The 21,566-nt window shown below is 32.1% G+C and overlaps 1 protein-coding gene and 1 pseudogene across 1 annotated transcript; both read right to left on the bottom strand.

Moving 5' to 3' along the window:
* Positions 1-1,397: 1,397 nt before the first annotated feature.
* On the bottom strand, positions 1,398-4,057 carry LOC147393259 (protein MODIFYING WALL LIGNIN-1-like). The gene is made up of 3 exons (XM_086456810.1): positions 3,762-4,057; positions 3,447-3,661; positions 1,398-1,683 (listed from the first exon to the last, which is right to left on the bottom strand). Exons 1-3 carry the CDS (start codon positions 3,864-3,866, stop codon positions 1,437-1,439), a joined length of 567 nt encoding a protein of 188 aa, XP_086312936.1. The 5' UTR covers positions 3,867-4,057; the 3' UTR covers positions 1,398-1,436.
* A 3,893-nt stretch (positions 4,058-7,950) lies between these two features.
* Positions 7,951-8,599, bottom strand: LOC147393258 (uncharacterized; annotated as a pseudogene).
* Positions 8,600-21,566: the final 12,967 nt, after the last annotated feature.

Below are 21,566 nucleotides of genomic sequence, written 5' to 3'. Positions count from 1 at the left end.
AATTTCATATATAAATAAAACGTTTTAGTCTTTTTGATTTCCCCTTATATTTGTAGTAGGAAAGTAGATTTTTAAAAGTTTTGAACATTGATAATTTTAAAATAAGGCATATGTTCGGATCGGACCGGATCGATTTTAGATTAAGGATGAAATGAAATTGATCGGATTTGGTTCACATATTCATTAATCCATTCAGATTGGATTGGATTGGATCGGGTACTTCTTTTTAAAAAAAAATCAGATTGGATCAGAGTGACACTGATCTGGTATCGAACCTATCTGTTTCCAGCCCTAGGTACATCTGATCTGATTCTTATCCTATCGGTTCCGGATCGGATCCCACTAGGCCAGTCCCAAGTCAACTCTGATCCAATATGAAACCGATCCATTGACAATGCTCGCAAAATGCCAATGAAGTCACAAATTTCCCTTAAACTATGTAGATTGTTTAAGTAACAAATACATAATTAAATTTTATATTATGAGAACACTATTTGGAGTAAAAAAAAAATATCGTAGCAACATATATATTATTCTTGTAGGTAGCATAGATATGTCGATTAAGAGTGCTTTATTCGAGTGAGAATCTGTTAATGTATGAGTCGACAATCGTCCATCTTTGTCGGGTGGGGATGCTTGGTTTGGATTGTTAGATTATATGATTCTCGATTATCACAACCAAGATTATAAAATTTAATTAATAGAATTAAGAATCTTGTTCACAATATTGTTTCCAGAAATTGATTTAAAATCTCATTTTGTTGGCCATATTTCCAATATTGTGATGCAAAATATTATAAATAAATAAAAAAAGCCTCTTTAATTTATTAGAAAAATGCAATAAACAAATGTCAAATTAAATATCAAGAAATAGGTCTTGCTTCATTTTTTTATTTTAGACAATATAATTTCTTATACAAATTATGAGAGAATCTCTTTTATAATCCAAATAAAACGTAACATCGAACTCTATAATCTGATTCTTCATGAGGATTGGAACTTGGGTCTAAAGATCTTTTAATGAAATAATTGTATATATCATAGGGGACAGTTCATGGGACATAAGTAAAAACATATGTAAAAAACAATGGTCTTTCAAAATATGAGTTGGAAGTTTCGGGTTGAGCTGATTTTTTGTGAGGACGATCTCTATGATGAGTTGATGGGGTTAGAAGGTTTAAACATGGGCTGGTTTTTTGTGAGGATGATCTCTCATGATAGAGATCATCCTCACAAAAAATCAGCCCATGTTTAAACCTTCTAACCCCATCAAAAGTGATTTAGAATGTAATCACTTTTGATGGATTTCAAAGTTTCAGGAGATCATCACAAAAAATCAGCTCAATCCGAAACTTCTAACCCAGATTTTGAAAAACCATTGTTTTTATATATGTTTTTACTTATATCCCATGAACAGCCCCTTATATCATATTCTCTTACAAGTCTACTCGGGCATGAACCTTGTTCCCTTGTTCAACTTGTTTTGTCCAATGCTTAGTTTCCATCGCGAAAATGGAGCCAAATAGGAAAATTATCGTAGTTAGAATGAGTATGGCTGAGCCAATATACACTCCGGCTTTTACTACGTAGCATTCACCATCTAGCCATCCTTCACCATAGGCCTGCCTGCGGTTCATACTAATGGCCGCACTCAATAAAATAATTGTGAATCCAAAGTTGATCCTACAAAATTATAAAAGATATTTTAGAATTTACATTGTCTATATGATGATAGAATTGGAGATGTAGAAATTTACCGTCATTGATTTGGATAAATCTTGAAAAGTTTCAGAAAAATTCCATGCCAAAAAATTATGATCCCCTTTTCAATATTTTTTTTTCAAATTTTCGACAAATATGATAACGTGGAAGCCTGAGGGGAAAGAAGAAAGGAGATGCTTGGATGAAAAAAAATGGACCCATTCAATTCTATGATTGGTCCATCATAGAGAACTAGAAGGTGGCATGTGCAAACTCATATGTCTCTGAAGGGTTTATTTGTAATTTAAAATATTAATTAAAAGGTAATTTTGAAGATTACATAGTTAAAAAAAAAGCTAATAGTTTTATAATTTTAAAAACTAATGAGTTTGAATCCAATTTTTTGGGCCCAATTACATTTTAAGTTTAAATGTTAAGGTGAGGGCTTTTTTAGAATCTAAATTTTGGTGTCTACCACTTCTACTCATGGTTTCAAAACTCGTCTAAGACCAAAATGTATTATCCAAATTAACTCGGTATTAGGGCTGAGTAATGCACAACTCACTTTTTTAACTGAGATTTAATATTTCACGTTCAATTTTTTTATTTTTTGAACGAAACGTCTCAAACGTATCGGAAAACTCATCAGAGACAACTTGGTATCAAGTAATGATGAGACAAGATGCGAAATAGAGTTTTAAAACCACGCTTCTACTCTACCTTCTTTCATTATAATAGTGAAGACGGTAGTGTGGCAATATATGAACTCCTAATTGAGTGAGATGCTAGAGTCAATATGATTAACATAAGCTATCTTGACATCCCTCCATCAATCAAGTGGTGAACCAATCAAGGGTTATCAAGTTCTCACTTTCCTTTTTTATCTTTTATTTTTCATTTTTGAGTAATTTAGACATACCCCCATAGAATTTGTGAATAAGCTAGTCAACTCCTTTACTACAGTCTTCTATAAAATTACTTAAATGTCCTAATCTCATCCTGATTTAAAAATCTAAATTAGAGGTGAAAGATCTTGAAGACAAAGGGATGCAGTAAAAGAAGATAAAAAAGAGTTTTGATTAGAGGTTCAAGGGGAGGGGCATTTAGGTTATTTACTATTAGTTTCTCCAAGAAGATCATAGTCAAAGGGTATACCAACAATTTGAAAAATCTCAAATATTCACCAAAACCCATAGAACTATGTCTAAATTACCCCCCCCCCTTCCACCAATCTCTCCAGTTATCAATGGATCGGACCATGGTCCATTCCAGACCAACCTGATAAGTATTGGTTTTTATCAGATCTCAATATTAGGATCTAAACTTGATCCAATAGCAATCGTATTTGGATAACATATTAAACCAAACAATTTAATATACAAAATCTAAATAAACTTCATATATTTAAGCAGATCCAATCCCTCTTGGATAGGGATTAGGACATGGTTGATCTAGAACCAATCCGTTATGACATCAGATTGGATTTTTATTAGAATCAAAATCCTTGTTCCAGAGTTAAAATGGATTGGATTTTGGGTCTGACCCAACACAGTTCTATATTACTCCGACACGAGGAGGGATCGAAAAAGAGAGTTTCTATTGCCACAATAACTTTTGCTAATGCCACCCCAATTTATATGTAAATGTTATACAAATATGAATTGGGATGGCGTTAGTAAAAGTTGGTGTGGCAATAAAAGCTCTAAAGAAAATAGTAGGTTTGTAAGGAGATGTATAGTACCTACCAAGAGAGAACCAACAGACTAAGTGCAACAATTCGTTTCCAACCTTTTTCTTCTCCACTGATTTTATTCTTTCTTGATGACCAAAACTTCCTGCAAACAAACAAGGTTCCAACAATCTGAACCATTGAAAGACAGATCGAAGCTCCAATTCCCAACCCAAATGATGAACTCTCAGGCAAATAACATAGTTTTCCATCCAATTTCACATCCTTCACCTTCAGAAAATAAAATTACAATCCAACCAATATGCATTAATTAATGAATAAAAAGCTATAAAAGAGAGAGAGAGAGAGAGAGAGAGAGAGCATTATGAACCTTTGTTCTTTTGAACTCTGCAGCAATACATGCTGAGAAGGCGAAAAAGCCAAGAGAGAATGCCAAAGAACAAATTATCGGGAAACTGTAACGTTGTATCTCCATTAAAGCTGTGGGTTTTCTTCAATTTATTGAACTTAATTGGGTATTTGGGCAGTTTTAGAACTAATTTATGTGGATCGATCTCAAATTCTATTGACAAGAAGATGGTCAACTGCTACTAGAATGAACGAATGAGGTTCTTAGAATATAATAAAGTAAGGAATCCTTCAAAAAAGAAAAAAAATTTCAATTCAAAGGTGTTAGCTTTTGTATGTTATTCTTGGAGTTTGCTAAAATGGGTATTTGATTAATTAAAAGTAGGTCATTGAAGCATAAATGAAGGTTCCAAGGTGTTTCAAAAGTGAGGATTCTCTATAATATATATATGACACTGACAACCGAGTTGATAACTCACTAGTCAAATTGTACATGTCCACTTATTAAATTAAATTAAATTTTTTTTTTTTTTTTAATTTTATTTTATTTAAAGAGTGGGTAGTGCTAGCCCTCCCATACTTAAGAGGTTTGTGGAGAAACCCTCACCTATTTCAGATATTTTCTAGCTGAGTAACTTTGTTAAGTTTCTGAGCTGAGTTGACTAGGTCAAGTTGATGTGATATTTTATGAGTTGGTTTTATTGACTTTAGGGGTTGAGTCATCTCAAAGTCAAATTGAGTCGTGTTGACTCGTAATCTTTTAAATCTATGATTTGGATTAATTGAAAGTCTAATACATTGTCAAACAATGGAAGAAAGAGGGAGGGGGTTTCCACATTTTGGTCAATATTAGTGATACCCATGTGGTTTCATACCCTTAACCGAAGTCTTCTTCTCTAAGAGTAATGCAAATGACTTAAATGCCCTCGTCTTCACCTTCTAACAAAAAATTAATTGTTTTTCTCTCCAAACCAGTTATCTTCAATCTTATTTTACCCTGATTTTCTACATAATTTTTTTTATCTTCTTCAACCTTCAAACCTCAAGAGCAAGATTGGATTTTTGGAGAAGTAGTAGGATGACTTTTGAATAGAAAAATTAAAGAGTTATTACAATACATTAAAAATGATGGGTAAATTGTTTACCTAAGAGTTTAACAACTTCAAGATAACTGATTTTTAGGGTAAACACCTCTTCAATCCTAAGCACAACTCTAATAGACTCATCACCTATCAAATTCTCTTTAGAATAAAGAGTCAAATACTAAAATAATGGATCCAACAAACTCATCACCTGTCAAAATTAAAGTAGTGAGTGCTTCTTCACTCACTAAATTTAGCGAATAATACCACTCATTACCCATTAAAATAGTATTATAATTCAAGATTTTAAAAACTCACAATCTTGTCACACTACAGTGAAAAATTTAAATTGTTTCACCTTTTGACTATCATAATAAATAAAAAATAGTAATTTTTTTCTTTTACTTTTTACAACGGCTAAAAAAAATGGTAACATTTTTTTAATATATAAAATCCAATTTGCAATCTTAATTCCCACAATCTCTTTTTTTCCCTTATAATTTTTCTCACAATCTAATTTTTTTCCCATCTGCAACATGGATCCTCATAGAGATGATTTTCACACAACTTCGAAAAATGCATACTCATACTACGGAGCCAATGAAGATTATCAATTTTCAATAAAATTTTTCCATTAATCAACGCAATTTTCGGCACAATCTTCTCAATTTACTCCTCAATCATCACAATTCTCCACTCAACTAGAATCCAACACAAAAAATGTAGAGGTGGTAATTTTACCATTGAAGAGGTCATTCTCCTCTTGCTGGCATGGCTAAACATCAGTTTGGATGCAGTGCAAGGGAATGAGCAAAAACACAAAAGTTTTTGGGCATGGGTGTGGATTTCTTCTATAAATACAAAAAATTTAACGCTGTTCAAACTCAAGTTTGTCTAATGAATCGTTGGTCATAGATCCAACTGATTACAAATACATTTTATGGGTGTCATGCCCAAATTGAATCAAGAAATCAGAGTGATATAATTGAGCAAGACAAGGCAATTTGTTATACTTAAATTATCATTGTAATTATTTTTTATATATTTTTCTATAATACTTATTTTAATTTTAATTTTTCAGATTGGTAATTCAAAATTTTTATACCAAGAGTTGTACAAAGGTAAAACACCATTTCTACTTAAACATTGTTGGAATGTATTAAGGCACTAACCAAAGTAATTGGAAGATTGTCAAAATAAAAAATCAACAATAAGTACAAAAACTCTATTTCTTCCCCTATCATTTCTTTTTCTTCTACTTCAGGGACTCCAATGGATCTTGGGGAAAAAGATGTCCTGCATGCCAATTTTATGGACTTAGAAAGACTATTGAGAAGGAAGACTAAAAAGATAGTCTAAATAAATGGAAGAACAAAGATTATGGTAATGAGCATACAAATTCATCAGTTGCAATGTTACTACAAGAAATGAAGGAAGATAAGAAACATTTGAATGCTAAGAAAATGAAAATGTATGAAAGAATAAATATCTAAGAACAAGAAAGACTTGCACTTGAGTAAGAAAATATTCGAATTAAACAAATGAAATAGGATGTACGAAGAATATTGATAAATACGACTGAAATACCTCAAATACAAGTAGAATATTATTGTTGTTGTCAAATGGAGATTCTAGCAAGAGGATCTAATAATTTTAAAAAAATTATAATTTTTTGCAATTACTTTATTTTTGTTTTAAAATTTTTAATATTAAGTAATATTAGTTTTTGTTGTATTATTTTGGTGTAATGATTCATATTATTTAATTTTTAATGTTTTCTAATAATATAATTTTTATTTGTCAATTTGATAGAATGACTAATATTAAAATGTAACTTGCTTATGAAAATACTAAATCATACACCTCCAAATTGCAAATTACAAGTTCCTGTAACTTCTTAGTATTGAAAAATCTGACTTTTTAAAACGGGAGTAATTCAATGAAGAAAGAACAATAACTTCTAGGTATGAATTTTATTTGATCTCTTTTAAAAAAATATTCTCCCCTACTGGTTGAATCAAATTGGATTATGTACAATCCGATTTAGTCTAGAACACTCGAAAAAATAAAAAACTAATGATACCTAGAGCTTAAGCTTAGAGAGAGGAGAACACATACATTTTCAATGAAGAAATTTGAAATCTGGTTGGTTTTTTATAGCCATTTTTGTGTCTATTGACCAAGAATCATGATATAATATCTCTTGGTTTATTAGCTATTGGATTGTGTCTGATCTAAGATCTAACGATCCAGATTGTACTCTATTGAAGGTATGTGTCTCATGCTTTTTAACTAACACCTTTTAGTTGAATTTGTATGATCTAGTGACTCTGATCGTGTTCGATCAGTTGTCATTTGATCTAACGGATCCGATCGTCTCTAATCAGATACCAATTATGAATCAACACACCTGATCGATTTTGATCGGGTACTAACTTGATTCAATGCATCAGATCGTTCTTGATATGGTATTATTTTGATCCATAGTATATGATCGTGTGGTGCTGATCACACCCGATCCATCATATGTGACGGATCAACCACAACCGTTGGATGGTTTTGTATTTCGAAAAATTCAAGACTCTCCAATTCCTCGCGACGATGTGTACGTGCGAAGTTTAAAGTGCAAAGTACGTCTCAAAACACCCAATCACCCTTTCATACGATGCACGTGCGCGTGCGAAGTACCAGGTCAAATCATCAAAACTGTGATATAAATATAACTAACTATGTTGATTATTACTTATAAGGTACACCACTATCTTACTTGTGAGCAATGTGAGACTAAACCTTACATACAAAAAAATCTCAAAATCTAACTTAAGAAAAACCAAACAAATAAACTAAAAAACTAATTTTATTTTGAAAATATTCAACACTTTGTAATTGCCACAAGTGCTCAACTAGGTCAATTTGGGGTTGAGAATGGGTTTCTCTGTCTCGGATGCGACAATGATATTGAATGAATTACATAAGTTCTGTCGTACACTCATGTGACACTCTTACGTAAGGATTTTCATCGATTGTATTATAACTTAAATTTGGTTTGTTGACATCTCGTTCATCTTCAACGATTGTGTTGTGCATTATAATGTATGCCTTCATGATATCTTTAAAGGTTTTATACTTTCAAAAATATGCAAGTTCACATACAATTGTAAAACGTGCTTGGAGTACTCTAAATGCCTATTCCATGTCCTTTCTTACCGACTCTTGAACCTTAGCAAAATGTTTTACGTTATTTTCTTGTGGAAATTGAATTGTCTTCATAAATATTGACCATGGAAGATATATACCATCAATAAGATAGTATCCCATTGTATAGTTATGACCGTTGATCAAATAATTAGTTGGAGCAGTTATCTTTTAGCAAGGTTGGTAAATAGAGAAGATCATTCAAGCACAATGATATCATTGTTAGATCTCGGTAATCTAGAAAAGACATCTTATATCCAAAGGTCATATGAAACAACAACTTCAAGAATTATTATTGATTCATGGATATGACCAACATACATTCATTTCCATGCAACAGGACAATTCTTTATATTTCAATGCATACAGTTAATGCTTCCAAGCATTCTAGAAAACCCGCGACTTTCTCCTCCAACTATCAATCTAGCGATGTCGTTGTTCGATGGCCTCAAGTTTTCATTGGAAAAAATTGAAACTACCACTTCCACAATGACTTTTTAAGACTTTCTATTGCAGTACTATTGTCAATTCTTACGTAATCGTCAATAGAATCTATTGCTACTCCGTAAGCAAGTATCCTCATTGTAATGGTAATCTTTTGAAAGGAAAACAACTCAAGGATTCTAGAAATATTTCTTTTTCAGATAAAGTATGGATTGTGAGCTTTAATTATAGATTGAATGAAGAGAAAAAGTGAATGATTCATCCAGAACCTCCTTCGAAATAAAATTAGAGGATACACAATTTTCAGCAAAATAATCACACACGATGGTTGCATGGCCTTGAGTGGAACATAACGTGGTCCTGCTCGTCTTTCTCTATTGTGTTGTTTTTTTTTCCATAACAACTATTGCCAAAATCTTCACTTCATCGTCATAATCAAAATCGTTAAGAAACATATTGATTAAATGATTGTGAGTCATAAAGAATATGAATAATGAAGCTTGGAGAATAAGCAATTGAAATTTATGCGGAAATAAAGAAGTATGTGATTTTATAGATAAAAATGGAGGAAAGATTAAAAAATTGATGTCAATTAAAAATAAAAAGTGGTTGGAATAGTCAAATTTTCAATTTGGCAAGAAAATCTAAATTTTCATTTTGGATCAAAAATAGAAAATTACGGAAAAAGTCAAAATTTTATTTTGGGTCAAAATAAAAGTGGCAAAAAAAATGGAGAGAAAATCAAAATTTTAATTTCGATAAAAAAAAGAAAGTGGAATATGAAAAATATATTTTTGGTGTAAATATAAAATATAATATAATATATTAAAGTAGAGAAAGGTTTGTTGAGTCTTTTGTAATACTTAACAAATTTTAGGCTAGCTAAAATAACATTTGTCAAAAGTGACAAAAGATACTCTTTAGTTGATAGAGCATTGTTGGAGTTGCTCTAAGATACGTTTTTTTTTATGATGATAGGTTGTCCAGATGCATAGGCTCGACTAGTAGGGGAGAGGTAATTGGTCTTTTAGAGCATTATATCTCACCCAAATCCCCTGATGTATGCAAATACTCTTACCAAATAAGATGAGATAAATCCATGTGGGTGGCCAACGAGAGGGTTTGAACTCAAGATCTCTCCCTTTAGGACTACGCCCAACATCTTCAACCTTAAAATTTCAAGAATAAGATGAGATTTTAGGATAGAAAAATTAAGAATTTTATACAAGACGTCGAATATGAGAGCTTGAAGACGAGAGTGGATAGCTCTATGATGGTGAATTGACAAGAACCTGAATTTGATCTAATGAACCATGACAACATAGCCCAAACTTTTGATTTAGGGTTACCAACTTGACTCATTGCTTTCGAAAAATATTTTATTATGTCTCTCCAAGCATTTTATCTACAATAGCAGAGGTTTTTCTTGTCAAGGTTGACTTAATCTACTCTTCATCTGGTATATGACCTTATGTTCTGTTTTATATTTCAAATGCTTTATTAGAAAAATCTCATTGCAACCAAAAAGAGGTTTGAACTATTGTTTTATTATATTGATGATCAGTTTTTCTTTTAGATTTATCATCTAAGAAGACGTAAAAGGTTGAGATTTGGAAAGAAACCAATGGTTTTTTTATTTTTATTTTGGGAAAACGTTCGTTTCAGCCTAATTTTTAAAAACTTTTAATCAAACAGACTCCTAATTAAAAATATGGTACATTTAAGACTATATTTTTAAAATATTGAACTTTCAAAGACTTATATTTTTTAATAAAATGGCAGAATTACCCTTTTTTAACGTCATTCAAATACCTTTGAAGAATTTTCTCACTCCACCTTTGATACCCACATGTTTTAAAATCAATGGCATGCCCCTTGATACCAGTCTTCTCTTATAGATAAACGAAAAATATCTTAAAAGTCTTCGATTTTTCAATATCTTGGACAAGTGATGATGATGACGATAATGATGTGATAGTGGTGGTGACGATGATGATGATGATGATGAGGAAGAGGATTATAATGATAGTAATGGGGATGCTGTTATGACAATCACAATAACTTACATCATCATCATTCTTCGTTGAGGTTGAAAATCATTGACTTTGGAGAAAAAATCAATGTTTCTTAGATTATAATTATAGAGGAAAAATCAATGATTTTTAGGTTATTTAAAGTATTTTCATTATTGTCTTAGAGAATTTTAAAATATAGAATCTCAAAAGTGGGATCTTTTTTTAATGTGTTGGAATTTATCTTAAAAGGGTATTTTATTAAAAAAAAAATATAAAAATATTTCTAAATGGACAATGTTTTGAAAGGTGGACCTTAATGGTCCGTATTTTCCATTAGGGGACTGTTTAGTGCAAATTCTCAAAAATTTGACCCATGTCGTCAGTTTCCTTTCTATTCTTTTGGGTATAAAGTTGATTTTAAGAACATAGTCTAATCCATTAGGTTTAATAAAATTGGGTCTAGATCAGGAATTTTGGTTCCAATAAGGATAAAATTAGTTCTAAATCAACTATTCTTCTAATCCAATGACCTATCAATAGTTTCTTTTTAGTTTTTATATTGCTTATTTTTCCTTCCCTTTCATTATCTTTTAATGTTTCACTTTGGGTGGTCTTCTATAGCTTTTGCTTAGTACATTTGTGTTGGGGGTAAATATTTACCCAACTCAAACTTGGCATGAATGATTGTGTCAAAACCTTATACTTAAGTACGACTCATTTATTAAACAAGTACGTAGTGACTTACGTAACCCATTTGATAAATCGGTTGGATTGTGTAATATTTAGGTTGACATACATAACTTGTAAATACAACACAATATAACTAGGACTGAAACTTGGTTCGGGTTGCACTACAAGAAATTTGACTTTTAGCCACAATCACTATATGTCTAAAAGTTATCACTAAAAATTTTAGTGGTGACAATTTTATTGTCATTGAGCTGTGGCTAAAAGTGTTGTAGCTAAATGTTTTAGTCATGATTTTTTTTAAATTATCACTAAAAAAATACATTTTAGTTGCAACAATAAAAACATCCCTAAAAGTATGAAATTTAGTTACAAGAGTTGTTGCCACTAATTAAAGTGTTTATTGTCACTAAACATATTAAGTAACAATTAAAAATTGATTAATTAATAAGTAAAATTTGATTTGTATTGGTGACTTGAGGTTGTTGCTAAAAATGGGCCTTTAGTCACTGTAGATACGTGATTTCGTCATTACGATGATCACATCTACTAAAGTTAGGAGTCGCCACCATTCATATTGTAAGTGGGTGTGAATGGTTACCCGATGTGTATTTTTTTGAAAAAATAATATTTTGGCATTTAGTAACTCTCGATGGATAAGGTACGAATCAAATCTTGAGATTCGGGATAAGCGACTTAGTTGGAGAAAAGGAAAGGTGTTAGGCACCCTTTTCTCCCCGTCAAGTGGCGATAACCTCAACTCAACTCGGTCATTTCGATTAAAAATACAAGAATAAAAATAAAGTGCCACGTGTGTGTATTTGTACCCTAAGTAGGGATTTACTTTCGGCTTAATTATAGGATTGTCTCATTGAAGGAGATGATCCTAATGAATCATTTGCCTTGAGGTCCATTAATCCTAAATCCATTTGAACAAAGTGAAGAGGAGAGGGGATAATAGAAGAGGGAGGATGAGAGGGTGTAGAAGAGAAGGGGATTATTTTTGTTGCACCCACCTTGCATCTTCAGTCTTCTTTTCTTCTTCTTCTTTGAGTCTTCTTGAGTCCTTAGTGATTTAAGAAAATACAACTCTTGTATGATTGAAGGAGTAGAGAAGAGATGATGAGTATAGTATGTGATTTTTTTGTGTGTGAGACTTGGGGAAGATTAGTGAGAGAGAATTAGTAAGATTTTTCTTAGTGAGAGTGGGGGGGCCCTTTTTTGAGAAGAGGAGGAGGGTATTTATAGATGTTGAGGGATTATTTTAGGGATATAATGGGGTGAAATGAAGAGAAGTGGTAGAATGGTGTGAGATTTAAGCGAAAGGTGGGGCTAAATTGGAAATGATTGAAGGGCATTTGTATAAGAAGGGTAGGGTTGTTTTACAACCCAAATGGGTTGGATCTTTCAACCCATTTGGGTTGAATATTAGATGAAATAAAATAAATGAGAATGGTTGAGATGATGGGATTGTGTAAGACAGTAATTAATTGGTGAAGTGAGTTAAGGGGATGCGATTTTAATTAAAAGAAGGATTGTGTAAGAAGGTGGTTGATGATATTTTGGGAGGATGTGGGAGATGATGCCATGTGTCAAAATGGGTGAAGATGAAGGGTTGAGATGGGTTGATGGGAGAGGATGAGTGTTTGATTTGAGAGGAATGGTGTGGGTTTAGATTGTAGATGTGGATTTTGTAGGAAATGATAAGGGTAGATTAGGGGGAGGTATAGGTTAGGGGTGTGGGTAGATTAATTTTTTTTTAAGAAAATGTGATGGGTTGATGTGAGTAGATTAGGGGAGGTATAGGTTAAGGGTGTGGGTAGATGTGATTTTTTGGAGAAAAGGTGATGGGTTGATATGTGAGTAGATGAGATTTAAAGAAAATTAATAGGGTAGGTAGTTGGATGAGGGAGGTGAGATGGGGTGATGACATGTGTCATATTTGATTATCAAGATGGTGATTGGTTGATGTGGGTAGTGGTTTGTGAGTTAGGATTATGGCTTGGATGTGAGTTGGATATAGATAAAAGTTTGTGAGCTTTTTAGTGTATTGGGCTTGGGTTATGAAATGATTTTGGGTTATTGGATTGGGTAGGGTTTGTTTTGGATTGGATTTTTGAGGGTGGGTGTGTTTTAGGTTTTATGTGGTGTGGGATTGGATTTAGGTTAGGGATAAGGTGAGAAATGTAATTTGTGAGTGTTGAAGGTTTATGGGCCTTAGGCGGGCTTAGAATTTCTTTGAATTTAGGAGCAGTACGGTGAGGGGTAAGGAAGTTGGTAGGCATCCCAAGTCTCATTTTTTTAATTTTATTTATTTTTTTTTGAGATTTTTGAAATCATTGGTTTGATTAAAATGCCATGTGTTGGCAAATCGGACTTATTAGGCCCGTTGGAGAATTTTGTTAAAAATCGGGTATTTCGGGATATAAGAGTGGAGCGGTGAAGGTTGGGAAGGTGTAAGGTATGTTAAATCTCTTTGACGGGCCCACCAAACCATTATAAGGTCTTAGGGGCCTCGATTCTATCAAAATGCCATATTTCGATTGATTTGAGCCTTTGAGGCCCATTGGCAATTTTTGTTAAAAAATCTGTATTTTTGGGCCCTTTCGAATAGTGACCCATTCAAATTGAGGTGTCTACAGTCACAATCATAAATCGCCACTTAAAATCCCTTAAAAATATTTAAGATAGATTTAGTGATGACTTATTGTTGCAGCTAAAAATGAAAAAAATAATTTAAATTTTATCGATTTTTTTTCTTTGTATATACTTGTTTTTCATGAACCTTCTTAAATATAAAATGAAAAATATAAATCTTCTTCACAACTTAACATTGAAATAAATGTTCAAATTTAATTCACTTAAGCTTAATATTCGTAAAAAAACTGTTTGCATCATCCCATATATCATAAAAAAAAAGTCTTGATTATCAGGATTTTGAAAAGCTATGCATCACATGTCCCTAACCTGCATATAAAATAATTAAAATATTATAAAATTACAACATATGAGATATATGCAATAAGTTAAATGAGGAAATCCAACAAATATCAAGGGGTACACATCATACTAAAGCGACATGTGGCATTGACCAAGTGGTATGGTAAAACGATGGGGCCTCGTTACCACAAAGAAGGATCCTCTTACACAACCCATTCTTTTAATTAAAACCCCAGCCCCTCAACTCACCAAACACTCAACCACCATCTTACACCCTCATTCTCTCAACTATACATCATTAATTTCATTCTACCTAGCACTTAACCCAAATGGGTTGAAAGATCAAATCCTTTGGGTTACAAATAACCCATCTAACCCTCATTATACAAATGCCCCTCCATCTCTTTCAATTTACATATACCCCTCTATCAAACCCCTAACTATTTTACTCATTCTCATCAATCCATCCCATTTTACTTTTAAAAGTACTCTCCAAATCTTATAAAATCCCCCCGAATTCTCAACTAACAAAAAGCTAATGAAAAATTAAGAAAAATACTCTCCCACTCTCAACCCTCTACTCTCAACTTACTACATCAAGTCTCATACTAAAAATCTTCCATCAGCTCTCTTCTATTTTCATTATCATTTTATCACATTAATCTAAAAGAAAAATACTCACATATTCCAACAAGAACTAAAAGAAGAAGATATAGAAGAAGAAGAAGGAAGAAAATGTCTCAAGGTAGGGTCAAAGGATACACCCCCTCTCTCTCTTTACCTTTTCCATATCCCTCTTCTAGTATCCCTTCATCTCTTTAATTTCTTTTTAGAAAGACATAGGATGTGATGCTCCCCTCCCCTATCTCCAGTAGATTAAACTTTGATTCGGTTGAAAGTATATGGGTTGTAACCATTTTTAAAATGAAAATCGATTTTTGAACTTCTTAAATCGTTTTGAGGCAACCGATTTTTGGGTCCTTCTCAACTCATGAGAATGGACCCATAACCATCGCCAACACTTTTCAAAGCACACGTAGTTCACAAGGCTAAGCATTTATAAGGATCATCTCCTTCAATGTGATGATCCTATAATTGAATCAAAAATAAATCCCTACCTAGGGTACAAGTTATCGACATGTGACACTTTATTTTTCATCCAAAATGATTGAGTTGAGTTGAGGTTACCACCACTTGGTGAGGAGAAAATGGTGCCTAACACCTTCTTTTTTCTCTAATTGAACCGCTTACCCCGATCACAAGGTTAGATCAGTATCTTATCCATTGAGTCATTAAATGTTAAAAATGACACTATTTCGAAAAATGCACATTTCGGGTGACCATTCACACCCACTTATAATATGAATGGTGACGACTCTAAACCTTAGTAGATATGGTACTCGTAATTGAGAATCAAGTATCTATAGGGAGGACTTAAGAAAAGTTAACGGATACGTGATAATGATGATTATAGAAGAGTCATCACACGAAGAACATATGACATACAATCATGATATGAACATCGTGGTATCGAAAGTCAAAGACACTGTCATCTTTAAATGTTTCTTTGATCAATTGAATTTTTCAGACGAAAAACGTTATGATGTGACTATTAATGACCTCAAACCACGTTCAAGTCATTGAGTCATCTTTTTTCACGGATTCTCATTAAAGAATGTCAACCGGGATGAAATGCGACTAATTCAGATTACTCGTTAGTACCCCGAATATGATAGTCTCACCTCATTAACATTATTTGATCGTGATGAAAGCAACGTCTCGCACAATCAAATACGGACCAAATGTGGATGGAACAAATAGCAAAAAGGTACGTGGCCAAGATTGAGCCAATGGGCGCCTATGACAAAGGAATCAATAAGAGAGGAGCAACTTGTGGACTTGCATTTGTTGATTAGGAGGACAACGAGGCATTCGATCATTAGGCCCCAACACCTAGACAATGACAAGTGATGAAACATATAAATACCTTACTATTCAGAAAAAAAGGGGTACGAATTTCAAAACCTTATCCGAGCATCCAAGCAAGATTGATAAAAAATTTCAGACAAAACATACATTTTGAGATTAAACAATTTGGCATAATATTTTTTTTTTTAATGAAAACGAAATAGGGAAACATTAAAAAATAAGAATTGGGGATTGAGGATAATAGGATACCTTCGAGTTTACGGAAGACTGACAAAATTGATCACTTGATTTTCTTAGAAAAGCTCTCACATTTTTGCAGAAAATCATCCTTAGCCACAGAGAAAACCTATAAATTATTGAGAACTACCAAATTGGATGTACAAAACCTTGATTTTTAAAAATAATCCAACAACAAAGATTATGGGTGTCTATCGTAATTTATTCCTGATCCCAAATATTGGGGTCCAAAGAATGAATCCACATAACATAGATAAAGAAAAACAAAAAGATAGATTGAGCAAACTAAGTTTCCACAACTAATTAACCTACTAGGTTTTTTCTATTTATGATATAAAAAATAAGAAAGGCACCAAACCAAATTTTCTCATGACTAGTGTGAATCATTCAAGTTTTAGCAATACAAGCTCTCATATTAAATCCCAATTGTATGAAACAAATTAAAATCCATGAATAACAAACATAGATAATAGGGGGAATCATAGGTAATTAGGTAGTTTCAACTTTCAATTAGAGCTTACCCGAGCGAACATGCTCATTATTTTTTCGTTCTTGAGAAGCTAGGCAATGTCCTCATGTAATGGCCTTATAATTGAATCTCTCTTGCTCTTTAGAAGCTTTAGAGGGCATTATAAATGTTTGATCAGTTTCTTGCTGCACCCAAAATACAAAACCAATCCAAAATTGATTATTCGACAAACCCATAACTGATAATAGTGAAAAATTATAGAAAGTGTTAATATATAGTAATATAAGAACATAACAAAGCAGGGATATAATTATAAATATTGATATCATCTATCCCGGAATTCATGCACAAAAATCATAGTAAACAAGAAATATATATATATATATATTTTTTTTTTTTTTTCCAAAAATGGCAGAATAATACAAGTTGTAAACTTTCAGAAAGTAAATGCAAAATGAAACATCGATCTCAACAATGTTTTGGTTGAGACCATCTTGTTTTCCTCATAACTACTGTAACAAAACAAGATTCACCGTTATCCAATAAGTATCTAAACAATCAATAACAAGACTAGACTAAGGCATGAATACTGGTTAAAAAAGGTACTAAGGCATGAATATGTTCTATCTTGCTAAGGTTAAAAAACTTGTAAGTTGGTAAAACATAAATGACAAAACATGTATTTCATTTCATTGTCATATTGAAAAATATCTCAACTAATATATATTGAAAACATAAAAAGAAGAAAGCTCACATAGAAACTAGAACAAAATCATACCTTGAAATTGGAGCTCGATATTTCACCAGCATTAGTTAAAAATTGAGATAGATCGTCATCTTTATCATCATCAATCCTTTGAACATAATTTTTTTGACCTTGCATTATTTGAAGTAATTCATTAAAGTTGAACAAAGCTTTTGAAAACTAAAAATGAAAAGAAAGTACTAATAGTTACATAAGGAAATAATTTGATAATAGCAAGGGTGCCCACATATTAAAGTTGAAAATTGATTTTATAGCTTCATCCTCTTCCTCTAATTTTTTCTCTTGCTAAGTAGTATATACCCTCAATATGGTTAGAAACTTAAGATCTTATAAGTTATAATTACACTGTAGAAGAATGGCTACAAAAAAAATTTAATCCTAAAGATTTTAAATTTTATTTGCCTCCAAAAAGCCTTTTGACTATTTTAAGGAGTTTTTCAAATATTTAAACATTGGGGGTAGTTAGGTATAGAAGTCAAGGAAAAAAGTGGGTAAAAATACTAATGTACCTTTTCCTCAGTTGTGCTTTGCAAGGCCTCAAACATCTCATCTACACTCACACATACATGTCTCGACTGAAAGTAACATAACACAAAATTAGCATTTTTGTTAAGAGTTGACAAATAAGAAAGGAAACAATTAGCAAACATTTTTCCATGCAGCATGTACCATCATAGATTTCATTTCATTGAGTGCAACAAGTATGTCCATATCTCTTTTAGAGTCAATTAAAAGGGGAATTGGGAAGTTTGGAAACGTCTTGTATCAAGCACAATTCCAATACCCATGGACTACAGGTGGAGTAAGTAGTATTCATGTCCACACATTATTAATGATAAATGAGGGAGGAATCACGAAATTTAAGATAGGAAGTTAAAAAAAAGTTTTCTGTACCTATTAACTTTCTCTTATGATGATTTTTTTTAATAAGGTGCTCATTCCAATCAACCTAGGTTTGGGTCACTCAACATGAACTTTAAAGCAATCTAAGATTATGCTAACATATATCACACAATAGCTAAAAACTATAAAATTAGAACACTAGCAAGAATTCTTCAATTCAATCCTGCCAAAATCAACAGCAATGTTTCATGGCTTCACATTATAAGATAATCATCTCCCATTGTAGCCATGTCCTACCCATGTTCTGTTTTCAATTTATTTCAAAGTTAGCAAACATATGTATTTTTATTTAGGATGCATTCAACTATAATTGCATTTAGAACATTAACTTTAGATCCATCCATAGGGATTCGACATAGCAATCTGAGTAAATAAATAAACATATATGAAAATTAATTCAATGTAAAGTATAAAGCTTACACTCACACTTACCAAGCTTATTATCACCTTCATCCTTTTCTCTATTTCATTAACTGTCTTTCCAAAAAGTTTTAACTGATTTTAAACTTGAATTTACTATGCCTTCTTGGAATTTAGGTTCACAAACTTCAAGTTTTGTTTCAAAATCAAGTATTGCACCACTAGAGTATTCATTGTCAATTTCCATGGCCCATGCCTCATTCATGTCCATAGGAAGAACCCACATATTATGGATATAAGGTGGTAAAGTCCCAAGATCCAAGCCAGTACATGTGACCCCATCGATGTAACTAAGACTCCTCATGTTTGACAATGTTCTCTGCTCTTAGGAAATGAATGTGTATCGGACTGTGTGTACCCACATATAAATATAAAAAATGGTACTCCAATAGATATATGGAAAATTCATGAGAAAAATATATAACAATTAGAAATAAATGGAGTATCTTTGGTATCTATATACAGGAACAATGGATGCATACATCAACTACAGTGTCATAACACTTAAAACCTACAATACAAAACTATGGGAGAGATTGGAGGAAAGGCCAAGATAATAAATAAGGATGCTAGAGAACCAATTTAGTTTTATTGACAAGGAAAAATTCTTTCATTTAGATGAACAGTGAAAATGTTATAAATGAAGCAATTGCCCATATCCAAGAAAGGGCTTGCTCAACGTTTCGAAAGCCTTTCAACCGGTATGTAGCTTACAATATTAGTTGAGTCTTTTAGTGTGTTATTTGCATATGACATTATATTTGTTGATGAGACTACAAATGGGGTGAAAGGATAATGTTGACACAAGTAATATCCTTTCACCACAAATCATGGACAAAGATCTTATATGAATAAATATTAAAGAAAATATACAAAATAACCAATGTTGACTTCCGACGAGCACCATAATTAAATATTGAGAATAACTTACTTACTTTGGTGGCTATAAAATTTCATACTCAAATCCATGTGTACGAAATATGTTATCCTGAAAGTACATGAAAATGAAAATGTTGACATTGATAGATTATGCTCATCTAATACAATACTAAATGAAGTTGATGATGAATTGATTGTTGATATGAATATTGTACGGGATAAGATTACTCAACAGATTTATAATGCATATATACATGATGATGTAAAATTTTATTTAATTATTTATTTTTTATTTGATAGACATCAAGTATGTTAGTAAAGAAAAATGAAATTGAATTAAAAAAAAAAAATATTAAATCCAATGCTTGTACTTATTGTTAACATTTTATTTGATAAACATTAAGTATGTTAGTAAAAAAAAAATGAAACTGAATTTTATTTTTATTTTTTTAGTATTAAATTGTTAACATATTATTACTTATAAGAGATAAATAATCTTTTGTTAATATTATTTTTAATTTCATCTAATAAATTCTAGCAAATAGGTACCAAATAGTTCAACATCTAGACAGTACAATTAAACAACATGTTACCAAATAATATACTCAATTCAATTAGTTGTTTCAGTAACAATAACAATAACTTTCTCTCAACTTCAGTAACTTAATTCAACACTAGCAACTTTACATACAACTTTTTCAAATATAACGTATGATCCCCTCGCTCTCACCATACTTTTTTATTATGATAATGGAGGTGGTCTGTATAATTCTCAATAGAAGATCCCAATATGACAGTTTAATGTGTATCCCCGGCCCTTTACATATGTTCATTGGTGATGACCTGACCCAATGGTCTTCTTTAACACGTTGTGTGGGTTGAGAGAAATGGAGAGAAGAGAAACCCATCAAAAAAAGAGAAGAGAAGATTGCATAAAAAATGGAAGGAATACAAAACTTTGGTTTGATCCCCGTCATCCTATCCAAAGTTTTTCTACAGGACTAATTCCAATATGAATTCAACTTTAACTCGAGATACGAGATTACATAGGGAAGCAAATATAGCTGAGCTTATCATAAAATTAAGGTACTAATTGGGACCCCCACAAAAGGATGGCTTCTGGCATTTTAGACATAATTTTGGCAGGGACTTGACACATTAGACATAAATGAAGGGGAGGATGATTCAGTTGTGTGGAAGATTACCCTTTCTTAGTTATAAATCAACTTATTACAAAGAAATTGAGGAAAGAGGCGGCTATGTGTTGATTGGGAGGAGGGATTAGTAAAGATTTTAAGCCTTACCAAGGGTTGTTTTGCTCAAATGGATTGCCACATTGGCAATCCAACACCACAACTTTCTAGATTTCGTGGAAAAATTCCGATCAAAAACAGTTTCCTTTGGACTTCATACAAGGTTTTTAAAATGGACAGCCATTGAACTTCGACATAACTCTCAAATTTAAAATTAAAATTCAATGGTGAGAAATAACTTTTTTTTTTTTTAAATTTTTATTTATTTTAAAGTTCATAGAATTTTGTCCTTTACAACCCCGAAACATCTCATCATGGGTTTGGTTCTTAGATGCCACAAGACACAAGTTGAGCCCAAAGACTCTAAGTGAGAGTCAAATTCTTACTAACTTAGTAAGCCTTGTTGGACCCTTCGAAAAATGGGTTTATTAAGACATGATTTGTTCTAATTCCAAGGCATTTTTTATCATCTAACCCAAGATGACACAAATAAATCGAATACCTCATCCGAGTCGACTTGGTCTTATTCATGGAAGAGACGAGATGTCAAAACAAGTTTTAAAACCGGGGGTTACTACCAACAAGTTAAAAGAATTTTATTCCCCGCT

The sequence above is a fragment of the Akebia trifoliata genome, chromosome 10, assembly GCF_017979445.1.
Source record: "Akebia trifoliata isolate Shusen 1 chromosome 10, ASM1797944v1, whole genome shotgun sequence".
NCBI classification, from domain to species: domain Eukaryota; kingdom Viridiplantae; phylum Streptophyta; class Magnoliopsida; order Ranunculales; family Lardizabalaceae; genus Akebia; species Akebia trifoliata.
Note: the sequence above shows the minus strand (reverse complement) of the source record. Positions and strands in the feature narration are given on the sequence as shown.

Excerpts from the sequence above, each read along its gene's own strand:
- LOC147393259 (XM_086456810.1), bottom strand. The coding sequence starts at position 3,866 with ATGGAGATACAACGTTACAGTTTCCCGATAATTTGTTCTTTGGCATTC. Across the intron at positions 3,662-3,761 it reads CAGAGTTCAAAAGAACAAAG|GTGAAGGATGTGAAATTGGA; the intron begins GTTCATAATGCT and ends TATTTTCTGAAG. Across the intron at positions 1,684-3,446 it reads AGTCTGTTGGTTCTCTCTTG|GATCAACTTTGGATTCACAA; the intron begins GTAGGTACTATA and ends ATAATTTTGTAG.